Source organism: Cricetulus griseus, assembly GCF_003668045.3.
Source record: "Cricetulus griseus strain 17A/GY chromosome 1 unlocalized genomic scaffold, alternate assembly CriGri-PICRH-1.0 chr1_1, whole genome shotgun sequence".
Taxonomy (NCBI): domain Eukaryota; kingdom Metazoa; phylum Chordata; class Mammalia; order Rodentia; family Cricetidae; genus Cricetulus; species Cricetulus griseus.
The window spans coordinates 93,267,820-93,280,609 of NW_023276807.1; the positions used below are offsets into that span (position 1 = coordinate 93,267,820).

The 12,790-nt window shown below is 37.8% G+C and overlaps 1 protein-coding gene across 1 annotated transcript in view; it reads left to right on the top strand.

Moving 5' to 3' along the window:
• Positions 1 to 12,790, top strand: part of Cobl (cordon-bleu WH2 repeat protein) — a 150,784-nt gene that overhangs the window by 111,104 nt on the left and 26,890 nt on the right. The window contains exon 10 of the mRNA XM_035453021.1: positions 11,632 to 11,941. Coding sequence (XP_035308912.1) covers positions 11,632 to 11,941 — 310 coding nt within the window. The remainder of the gene's footprint in view (positions 1 to 11,631; positions 11,942 to 12,790) is intronic.

Here is a 12,790-nt window from a genome sequence, read left to right on the forward strand (position 1 = left end):
GAAAATAAAAAGAACAATGAAGAACTGTAGTCTATGTTAAAACAGCCATCACCTTATATTTTAATTGTTTTAGAAACACCAAATGAAAGGTTTTGTTGTAGATATACAGTAGTAGTTTCATCTGTAATGACTGAACTTCACTTTCAGTACAACTGAAAGGGGGTGGAGGTATGAAGATGAGGAAGTGACTGGCCTGATGCTGGAAGGGACCCCAAGATCATAGGAAGCCAGGTAGGCCCATGGATGGGGGGGCCTCTGAGATGGCCCACATTTCACAGTGGCATTACGGGTCACTTGTCATCTTTTCTGAGCTGTGTAAGGTGACTCTCAGTATTGTATGTCCATAGCCATGCAGAAGATTAGGTTTGATGTCAAGATTCTCAAATTTTAACAAAAGTATGCATTCTACTTATTGAACATTACAGTTATTCATTGTTTCATCATGAATTTAAGGTTCATAGTGTGTTGTTAGAATGAGGCCTCCTTACCAGGTTGGATGTCCAAACCCCAGATATCCGTTGCTTTTACAGATCATGGGCCTGCCATCTCAGAGGGTGGTCGAGGGGACTCTCAAAAGCACATAGTGTTTGTGACAGGATGGTCTAACTCCTTTTCTTCTTCTATTGCAAATACCTGCTTTCTTTCTAAATGGCAGTAAATGTAAAGGGGATTTATAGTAGGAAATTACCAATACGGAGTCAGGTAGAAATATAAGGGTATTTAATAGGGAAAAGCCTTACTTACAGAGCGAACCAGCCAGCTGGTGGTAGTCTGTACAGCAAGAAGCAAAGAGAAACCGAAACCGAAAACACAGACCCCCTACTCACTCTGACCACGCCCTCACAAGCCTGCCCAGGTACTCCTGTAGCCAGCCCCTAAGAAGGCGTGGCTACAGCTTCCCCTACAGGGATTATAAGCATTATAATAGAAGAATCTTGGATGGGAAAATTTTCATTTTTAATGATTGGAAATAAAACCCATCTTTTCCTAAAATGGCTAAGAATAAACCAGGAGACTTCAAAGTATATGTGACATTAAAGAGAGGGGAAAGGGACCCATAAAAATTACAATAAAATCCAATTGGTGAGCCTGATGAGATGGTTCATCAAGTAAAGCTGCTTGCCCCTAGGTGTGACAATCTGAGTTAGATCTCTAGAATCCGTGTGATGGAAGGAGACGAAGACTCCCACAAATTACCCTCTGACCTGCACATGTACCATGTGTCATGGCGCGCGCACACACACACACACACACCACATACAGATAGTTAGATTGGATAGATAAATTATATGTAGATGATAGATAGATGATATATAGGAGAGAGAGAGAGAGAGAGAGAGAGAGAGAGAGAGAGAGAGAGAGAGAGAGAGAGAGAGAGAGAGGATATAAAAATATTCAGTGACTTTCCTAATCTACCTGAGAAACCAAGGCATGAAGGCATCAAGAAGGTCTATGGATCAAAGAGTACGCATTTATTCACTAAAGAAGAGAAAGTGTTTAGATAGCAAGGGAGATCTAAATTTATGAGCAAACAGAGGAAGGCACTTGTTTATAAAACACATTGAGTCTTTAATATAGTGTGGTTCTCAACCTTCCTAATGATGAGACCCTTTTACATAGTTCTTTATGTTGTGGTGATCCCCAACCATAAAATTATTTTTGTTACTGTTATGAATCATAAAGTAACTATCTGATATGCAGAGTGATCTTAGACAATCTTGTGAAAAGGTCTTTTCAGTCCCTGAAGTCGTCATGACCTATAGGTTGAGAACCACTGCCCTAATAGGTAAACTCTCCAACAACAGTTAAAAATAACTTGCAAAAATATTCTGTATTTGTCCAATTTTATATTAAATTGAGTTTTTGAGTGGTGGTAGCTCTGTGGTGTGTTGTGGGAGGCTATGCAGAAGTAGGCCCCAAACATTGTTCCTCAAGCCCTAATGATGAAAGCTAGAATGTGGAAAAACTTCAAAGTGCAGCAGGTGATATTTTTCATAGATTTCCTTGTCCATGTGGCAGATGACTCGCCTGCTCTGTGACAGATCCGAGTCAGTCACTTCCAAATTAAGCCCCTTAGCAACTTGGCAAGTCCCAAAGGTCAATTTTCTGAGGTGTTGATTAAATAAAAGTCACGTGCTTTCATAAACTAGACAACCTAGAGACAAGGTTTCTATTTTGACAGTGGAAATGAAGGCTTCCTTTGGTTCTTGGCAGCAGCAACTGCCCTCCACTCCCAGTCTTCCTGTTCCATTCAGAGGCGAGGCCACAGAAGTACTTAAAGAGTTGAAGTATTTTTATTAAAAATACTTTCAAATACTTTGAAAATGTTGGATATATGTGACTAAAATTTCATTGAATGTAAAAGATCATTCAGCTTAAAAAATATAAATACAATTATTCTAGTAAAGTTCAGATTGTTACTATTATTGTATTTTCTTGGTGAAAGAACCTTGATTGATGTAAAACTTACCTAAGTGAACTGTTATGATTTTTTTTAAACTGTGCTTGCCCCTTTTCTGAGCCTAGCAAAGTGTTTATGTGACATGTACCCTCAATTTATTGGTTTAACATGAAAATGTTATGTCCATTCAGTTATTTTCTCAGTGTGTATGTGAGTAGGGGGTGCGTGCTTTAGTACACATGTAGAGGTTAGGGTACAACTTTGAGAGAGTCAGTTCTCTCCTCCTATTATGCAGGTCTTGGGAATCAAACTAAAGTTGTCAGCCTTGACAGCATGTGTCTTTACCTGCTGATCCATCTTATTAGCTCTGAACTTCTTTTACAATTTGAAAAATAGGGATCAAGCTATCTGCATTGGAGGTGTCATGGGAATTAAACAGAAGATGGATAAATGTCAGCCACTTGAACAATACAGAATATAAAGACCCAGTTCTATGATGAGACTTTCAAATATAACAGTGTTGATCTGACCTCTCCCTCATAGTAATTAGTCAATACACAAATACTGTAGATGACTTTCAAAGCTATGACACTACCATCAACAAGGAGTCCTGTTTGGCTATTTGCTAAGGAAGTTATGTATCTTAGTTAGGGTTTCTACTGCTTTGATAAATTACTATGATCTAAAGCAACTTGAGAAGGCAAGGGTTTATTTCATCTTACAATCCTCAGGTCATGCTCTATCACTGAAGTGTGTCATGGCAGGAACTCAAGGCAGGACTCTGGAGACATGATCTAAAGCAGAAACCATGGAAGAATGCTGTTACTTGCTGAAAACACATGGCTTGCTCACTCTGCCTTCTTATATAACACAGGATCACCAGTCTAGGGATGGCATCACCCACAGAGAGCTGCTCCCCAACATCAATCATTAATCAAGAAAATGCAAGACTGACTTTCATTTAGGCAATCTGATGGAGACATTTTCTCAATTGAGGTTCTTTACAGACAATTCTGTTTATGTCTAGTTGGCAAAAACAAAACAACAACAACAAAAAAAACCAACAAGGACAGCATTTAAAAAGAAAATGGAACTTTACTTTGATGGGGACTGGGTTCAAGCACTGGCCATCAACACCAACATTGTGGCTTCTATATTTAGAAACTCAGATACTTGTGTCAATGTATTATTCACCTTACTAAGTCAAGCTGTCTTTCAGCACATTGGAACTCTAATTAGTCCAACTCTGGTCCATGTGCCACATCTACAACTGCTGTCTGTAGGCTTTTTGTACCAAAGTAAGGAAACTCTGAAATTCATGAATACCAAGAAAACCCACTTCTGCTCATGCTGCCGTCCTCAATGAAACACACAAAAGACAACCGAGAATCACAAGACCATTTTATTTTGTCTTCCTTCCTTCCTTCCTTCCTTCCTTCCTTCCTTCCTTCCTTCCTTCCTTCCTTCCTTTTTTTCGTTCTGTGCTGGAATCTCACCATTTAACCCCAACTGGACTGTAACTCACTATGTAGATCAGACTAGCCTTGGACTCACAGAGATCTTCCTGCCTCTACCTCACAAGTGCTAGGATTAAAGGAGTGGTCCACCACACCAGCCAGCTTAAATGCATAAGAGAGTAATTTATCAAAAGAGTTCTTTCTAAAGAAAATAAAGTTACTTAGAACTTAACAAATGATGTAAAACTTTAAATGATTTATTAATTACTGCAGAAAATTTTCAGTGTGTTATCCTATGTGTAAACAGAATTATGATATTGTTAAAAATAGATAAATGTTTATCAAAACTTTCATGAAAATTGTGTATTCATCATTCAAAACATATACATCTGGGGTAGGTAAGAACTTTTTAAATAGAACACCACCAACACCGCAGGAACTAGCTCAGACCATCAACAGATGAGACTATATGAAAGAGAAAAGGGTTATTTATGGCAAAGGAAGCAAGAAAACACTCTGTGGCATGTTAGAAAATCTTCACCAGCTACAGTTCAGACAAAGGGCCAATATCCAGAATTCACAAAGAATTTCAGAAATTAAGTATCAAGGAAATAAAAATGTCAATCAGTGGGCAAATGAACTGAATAGACAGTTATCAAAGTAAAGAAAAAAGATAGAGAAAAGAAAATCAAATGTCCAATAAATATTTTTAGAAGTGTTCACTATTCATACCCATCAGGGTTATACAAATGGAGATAAAAATCTACTTTGATATACCACCTCATTCCAGTCAGAATGACTCTCATCAACAAATCTGACAATGAATGTGTGGAGAGGAGAGAAACCTTTATTCGCTGTTTTGTGGGGAAGGGTGAGAATTAATACAGCCATTGTAGAAACCACTTCGGCGATGTCTCTAAAACGTAAAATTAGAACGACTATACAACCATGCTATTTCGCTCCTAGACCTACACTGAGAACTCTGTATCTTACAATTCACTATGGCAATGAATTGATAATGAAAACTCAGCTCTAAAAAATGAAATCACAGAATTTTCAGGAAAATGTTGGGGCTTAGAATGAAAAATATTCAGTGTGATCACATAATCTTAGAAACAAACAAACAAAAAAAAACATGTTCTCACTCATGTGCAGAATCTATCCAAATATATCTCCAAATCTTTAAGAGTAGTTACTGTATAACAGGCAGAAAGGAAAACAAGAAAGGCTAATCTTAGGGGTTGGATAAGGACCAAATGCAGGCAATGAACATGAGTTGTGAAAGAGGATATAAAGCTAATTTTTTTCTAGTTATAACTGCAGATTTTTCCTTTGTGGTGGTAGATAACTCCATGAAAATATATTTGATAGCAAAAGTATAAAATCCAATGTGAAGCTCCACAGCCTCCATTCTGAACAGCTACTCTAACTGTATAGAAGCTCATTGAGTTGCATAGTATTTGGATATAATCTGGTTAATTTTGGTATGTGAATTTTTTGCAAATATTTATAATAAAGTTTAAAAATCTTCCAACCTTCTACATGGAGACTGTATAAACAAATTATGTTAGCATAAAGGTTCTCATGTATTGGTCAAGGTGCTAAAAGAGAGAAGCCAGGAATGAAGACTTGCCTCTCCTTTGTGCTCACTCCATACACAAAGTCAAGGCAAGGAGTCAGTGAACCCACTGTCTGACAAAGAAAGGCTGCCAAGGTGTTCACCAGGTTTACTCAAGAATATCCTAAATTTGATTATACTCATGTGTGATACAAATAAATAAGTCTAGTAAAGGTAAGGCATATGATAGGTGGCTGTCAAATCTGTACTTTGAAAATAAAGGTTTCTGCAATAGAAACACCATCATGAAAAATATGATTGTCTTCAGTCAGAGAAATGTAAACATTCATTAGATAGAACTTTTTCATTCTAAGAAACAACTGTATCTTGAATGACTTAATCAAAGTGTGTGTGTGTGTGTGTGTGTGTGTGTGTGTGTGTGTGTGTGTGTGTGTGTGTGTGTTTAAACAGCTTATATTACTTGGAATTCTAGAAGATAAGTCTTTACCATATTATGATAGCTTCACAGACTGAATTTTTTCTTAGGGCTATGCTTCTTTCCAACTAGTGGAAAAACCATGTGCTAGTTTAACATGGCCACCACTTATCCAGAACTCATTTCCAATCCATTTCAAACAGACAAATGGAACCAGATTCTTCAATAGCTCTGATGGGGAGGTTGTAAGATTTTGGTAATCCCAGCTTCAAACACATATCCATCATTGGACTGGCCATTATGTTCATGTTTTTCACATTAACCATGTTTTGTTTCATCTTTTACTATCTTCTGTGGCTAGAGTTGATTGGGAACAATGGACTCACTCAGAAAATGAAAAGTAGGCTACAAAAACATAACAACAGTGGAAAAGTAGCTCTGTTTTATAATGAAGTAAGTTTGTGTTTGCTCAGGCTGAAACTCTACTACATTAGGATTCTAGGACTAGACATAGTTCATGCTCTAAAGGAATAAGCATAAGTTTATGCAAAGAATAAATTTTTCAACTCTAAAGATAACCAGCTCTATGTTTTGGTCCACTGGTAGTTTCCAAGTCTTCATCATCTTTTCTTCTAAACATGGCCATGGTCTGTGTTGAGTTGCCTATCCTTGCCACCTTCACAATGGGATTGTCTTCAGAGGCCCAAGTCTCTGGATAAATTGACAATGGCATTAAGATGAGATACTAAACAGGTTCTATCAGAATAAAGATGATATAGTTTTGAAGAATAATAAGTCAACTTTACTTCATGAGAACTATGAGGATTGATGAGAAGAGATCACAGCATTTGAAGACACTAGTTGGAGCACTCTCTGTGTAGCACTGATGGCAGAGGGTCTCTTGAAGATTAATTTTATACTCATCCCCCCTATCCACCCTAGAATATTTGCACATATGTGTACATGTAGTCATATATGTGACATGAGACACTGGAGCCTTGGCCACTCAGCAGTACCCAGAATTTCCCAAGCTGCCTGTGGTTTTGTCCACCTCTCATCTGACTGTTCATCTCTACCTTCCAACAAGTTTGTTCCAAAACCTGGTTCAGTAGTCATCTTCCTGACTCCCCTATTTAGAATGAATGTTCCACTCACTACATTTCCTGGACAGTCTGTATGGACTTCATCACCTCAGATCTTCAGCTGCCACACTGTGCTTATATGTGGATTTAACCAGTTATGTGTTTTCCTCAGAGACCTCCAGGACTTCCAAAGGAGCCCTTTCCAGGTGTTCTCTACCTTTTCTAGAACTGCTATAATGAAAACGCATGCATCATTCCATGTCTCCTTCCCAGGTCCAAGCTTTATCAAGGTTCTTCTTCCTTACAACTAAAGACATTCTCCATAACCACTGGGAAACTCACTCAGGTGCAGTTTCTTTCAGTAGACAAGGCTTTCCCTCAGGACCTAACTAAACCAGTGAAGATACTGGCATATGGTTGAGCAGATATATAACACTAGTAATGACAAATCCTTCTTAATATCATGTATTTTCTTGTTCTTCTATCCAACCAAATTGATAAAGGACTGAACTATTCTGCCCAATTATAGGTCATTAAGTATAATTTTGTGACAGGTCCATTATTTTTGGCATATAACAGAAGAAGAGCTTTTTAAAATTGAGTGGAATGATGTAGCTAAAAGAAAATTCCTTTCTTTCACCTCTGCTTCTTTGGTGCTTGTATCTGATGAAAATGAAAGTTACGAATTGAATTTATGCTAAACTCTGCCTCATTTTAACAATAAGGACTCTAGACATTTCTAAGCAATGAATGGGGGAGAAAAAGCTTCAATTTGATTCATTATATAAGATGCATTTGCAACATTGCACCGTTTTGTTTAATAATGTCAACATTTTAGTGTATCTTTATAGCTGTGGATGTAGCCCAGTGGTAGATTGCTTGTCTACAAGACCCTGAAGCTGATACCTAGCATCACAGAAAAAAAAAACAAGAGATTTATGCTGGTTTTCTTCACTACTAATCTTTGTGGCAATAACTCAGTACACAAAAGAAGAATGTAATGCTGTTGCCTTACAGGAAAGATATAGAAGTTTACCTTTCATTTATGAACATATTTTACCGAAAATTTATTTAAAATATATCTTGAGCAAAAATTATATTCTGTTATGGTAAGGTTTTGTTGGGCTATAGAATAGAAATTAATTCAAGGAGGAAGAGATGTGGCCTAATGCCCTGCCTATTAGAGGAGGAACTTTTTGTTCATTTTTCTATGGAAGATGCTCATCATAAAAATATAGTGAGTAGCATTTTGAGTCTTTGGATTGCAGTGTTTAATTAATTAAACTTTTATGTGGAAACAGTAATGTTTACAATACAGTAGAACTGTTGCAACTTGTTGTAATCACTTGAATTCGTGATGGTAATTGTCAAGTGTTGCTTTAAAAGGGAGAGGAGTGTGGTTGTTTAGGATATTCAGGAGATAGATAAAAACACATTGAAGTGCATCATGTTTTGGCATCAGAAGCATTTGCCTTATTTTCCCTTTGTTCCAGGACATATAACATAGAGAACTAAGATAATGTAGGTTGAGATGAAGGACAAACATCAATTGCTGGCTCTGTATTATGTAAGGAACCCACAAGCCTCAGTGTGGGACATAGACTTTTTTTTTTCATCTATACCATATAAATTTAGTGATGTCAACACTTGAGGACTCTCCTTTCTTGAGGGCTAGTGAAACAAAGAATCTGATATTAAATTTTTTCACTTTGTTGATCAAAACAACAATAAAAAATGAATCCATTGGAATTAAATATTCTCCTTGACTGATAGAAATTCATCTTGAAGAACATAAGGAAATTTGAAGTATCAGAAGAAGTGGGTTTGCTACATCTGACCTACAAGCCTTCTAGCTTGTCAACACCATATGATATTGAATATCGGTGGTTCACTTCCTTAGCCTGTGGCTTTCTGGGAGCTGCTACTCACTGTTGCTATGCAACATCACAAGAGAGCCTTGGACCACAGCAGGGACCTGCAACAGTGATTAGGATTCAAAACCTTATTCCAAATGAATGTTTGTCATTTTTGTACCGTACTATATTTGAAAATTTTTAAGCTGAATCATCATAGATCAGGGATTGATATTTGGGCTTTGTTATTTCTCCCTGATGACTTTGTAAAAGACATGTATAAATGAACAAGTGGAGGACTGAAAGTAGTTGTCTAATTTTGTACATATATTTTGGTTGACAATTTTATACATGTATTTTCATCATTTGTCATCTACTTTAGTTGACAATTTTATACATGTATTTTGATCACTTGTACATGTTTTAAAATGTCAAAAAATAAAAAAATAAAGATCACAAAATGGTTGGGAACTAGAGAAATAATTCAGTTAATAGTCAGTAAAATGTTTTCTACACAAGCTTGAGGACTTGAATTTGAACCCTAGGACCAAACAGAGCAACAAGAAAGTCAAGGTAGGGGAGAAATGAATGGCAGCTAGCAGACTCTCTCCCTGAAGTCTGATTTGGTAGCCTCAGAGGATCATTGTTATAAATGGGATTGATGTCTGGAGTAAGTGACATATGTGCCAATGCAAAGGCTGTGTAGGGAGAGCAGAGCATAATCTTAAAGCTTATTCCCAACTCATGGGCAAGAAGAATCAGAGACTATATAAGTCTGTGTGTATTAGTTACTTTTCTCATGCCTGTGGTAAAATTTCTGAAAAGGGGAAGGAAGGAAAGAAGGGAAGGAAGGAAGGAAGGAAGGAAGGAAGGAAGGAAGGAAGGAAGGAAGGAAGGAAGGAAAGATTTTAGCTTACAGTTCTAGGGTATAGCCCATTGTGGTGGGGAAGACTTGGCAGCTATAACACCAGGTATGTGATCTTGCATCAGAACTCAGGAAACAGAAATGAATGTTTGTGCTCAGCTTGCTGTTTTATTATCCAGTCTAGCACCCTTGAATGATGTCACCCACACTTAAGGTTGATCTACCTGCTTCAATTATTTCATTTAACCCAATCTAGAGATTAGACATGCCCAGAGATTGTCTCCTAGGTGATCCTGGATCCCTGTCAAGTTTAGCCACTACACACAGACATTTCTTCTTCAATATGTCCTGTTAAGTTTTGCAGCTGGGCATGGTGCTGCACACCTGTAATTCCACCACACCACTGAAGAGGCTGAGGCAGGAGGATGCTGACCTCCAGGATAGCCTAAAAAGGAATTGGAACAACTCTTGTTCAGCAGCTCTGAAATTTAGTGCATTGCCTTCTGCATTTGTGCCTCTCCCACACCCACCCCATAGTTCTCCACTTGCTTTGAGCTCTTTTTGTGAAATTTATGTTCTCAGAAGTGTTCATTTTTAATGGTTTTTATTGTTCAAGATCTCACATAAAGCAACACATAGGGATTTTCCTCCAGTTTGTTGTCTACATGCTGTTAGTTGTTGTTGAGATATAATGTTTAGATATGTGGAATGTGAATCATATCAATGCACAGTAATATCATCAGAGTGTACATCTGCACATACCTGCAGCCTAGATCAACACCACAAATCCAGGTGCTATTTATGGGAAGGGGATTGACTTTAGAACACAGTACCTGGTTCTAGACTCAAATCTTTGGATCTAGAACCTATGTCTACTGAATCAACTGCAATCCTAGAGTACAACTAGTCTAGAGTGGTGAACTGCTACCATGCAAACACTAGCTCTATGCATGGAGCTTTCTGACACTCAGGGAGAGAAACAGTGACCTCTCATTATTGGTATTAAGATGTCTCCAATTAGCAGGATGACTGTAGTATTCCCTACCAGGTCTCAATAGAGACAAACTCTGAAGTCAACAGAAAGTCACATACAGCTCTGCACATCATGCCCCAGTATATATCTTCTTAATGCTCATGCATCAACCATTGGCACTTGGGTTTTGATATCTTTTAATTTTACCTTCCATTCCAAGTTCATCTCTTATGTACACAAAAACTTATATTGTCCCAAGTCAAAAGGTGAATATAGGTCCAAATGTTGAAGAACAATGTCATGAACATGTAGACAACGTTTCCAGCATCATTCTCTGAGGCTGCTGCTCAGAAGTCCCCATACCAGAATGGTTGACTTCTGTTTATTCTTAATGTTTTTGTTTGCTTGTTTAAGGAAGTCATTTTTATTATTTCTTTTATTTTTATAATTATAATTAACTTCATTTCTCCCTTCCCTCTCCTCCCTCCAAACCCTGCTATACATCCCTGCTTGCTGTTTTTCAAGTTCCATGATCCTGTTTTTTCATTAATTATTGTTATATACATATATGTATATATATGTGTGTGTGCATATATGTGAAGTTATTTTAAGTCAAGAGTCAGACTACAAACAATTGCATTCATTATCACTAGTTTGAACATTTAATCACTGTAATTGCCTAGAGGATGCATGTTTAAGGGGCTAATTAAAGTTTGAAGATGTAGCTCCTTGGTTGGGCATTTGCTGAGCATGTGCAATGCCCTGCCCTGTTTAAATCCCCAGCATGGCAAAGATAAATAAACAAAAGACTAATTAATCAAGTGCCTAGTTTTTATTGGAAAGTTTGCTTTCAGTTATGTGTAAGGCTTCTTCAGAGTTAAAATGTTTCCAGAGGAGACTATTGGTTTGGCAGAGGGTCTTCCTTACTTAAATCTCCTTGAATCACAGATTCACATTAGGAAGCATGAGTGGCTTGTGTTGACCTGTCTTTGTGTGTCCTCTCCAGTAAGCCTGTCCCTCGGGCCTGGCAGCCACTGCAGCATGGGTGGAGTCTCACAGGTGCCACCAGAGGCTGAGGAGACAGCATCTGTGGGCAGCTGTTTTGCATCAGAGGATACAACCGAAGATTCAGGGGTGATGAGCTCTCCCTCAGATGTCATCTCTCTGGACTCACAACAAGACAGCATGAGGTCTAAGGATAAGTGGTCCACAGACCAGGAGGACTGCAGTGACCAGGACCTAGCTGGAACACCAGAACTGATTCCCCAAAAGAGCCCATCATGGGGGAAAAATGGCTCTGGGAACTCAATTCTAAGGTGAGTCATGGACTAGCTGGAGGTGGAGCCACCTATACCCACCTCCTAGTTTTCAATGAAAGAAAGAATCCTTTGTCAGGGTGACCCAAATAATGATCATTGATACCCCAGTGCCAGGTGCCTTCCACAGATGTGTCCCCACCCTAATTTGCTATTTGTTATCTCAAGTCCTATCTTCATGCTGTGTGTAGACATGAAGATGCTTGTAAGCCATGCATTAGAATGGTTAGTGTGCCTTGACGTGTGATCCAAAGGCACTCTACTTGTGATATACTTTTCTACTCAACAATGGTACAAGTCACCCTTGATATCACACATATTGTCCATTAATGTATTTATCTTTTTTATATCAGGTTATTCCAGGTTTTCAGGACTGGAAACAATAAACAAACTGCATGTATGTTTCTGTTTAATATAGAGAGTTTTCCAGAGGAGAAATTAGATCATCAGAAAAACCCATTAACTACAGGGAATATCAGCAAGTAGATGCTCTGTGTGTCTGTAGTACCCTGTCATTCCATGTCTGCACTAGTGTTTATGGTTAGTAGACATCTAAGCTTTGCTGATCCCATGGGTATCAAATAGCATCTCAAGAGTCTTCAATTTATAGGTCTTGGATAGTAAAGTTGACTATATAATCTGTTTACTAACAATTTGATAATCCGTTTTATAAATTGTTTTTGTGTTCTTTATCCTTTTTTAAAAATAATCATATGCTTTACCACTTTTAAACTAGTAACTTCTTCATTGGCTGTTCGACCATGAGGAGTTTCTAAGTCTGCAGTTTGAATTTAATTTTGTTACTTTAAATTGTACAATAATTTCCTTATGTCATATGGTTGAATGTGT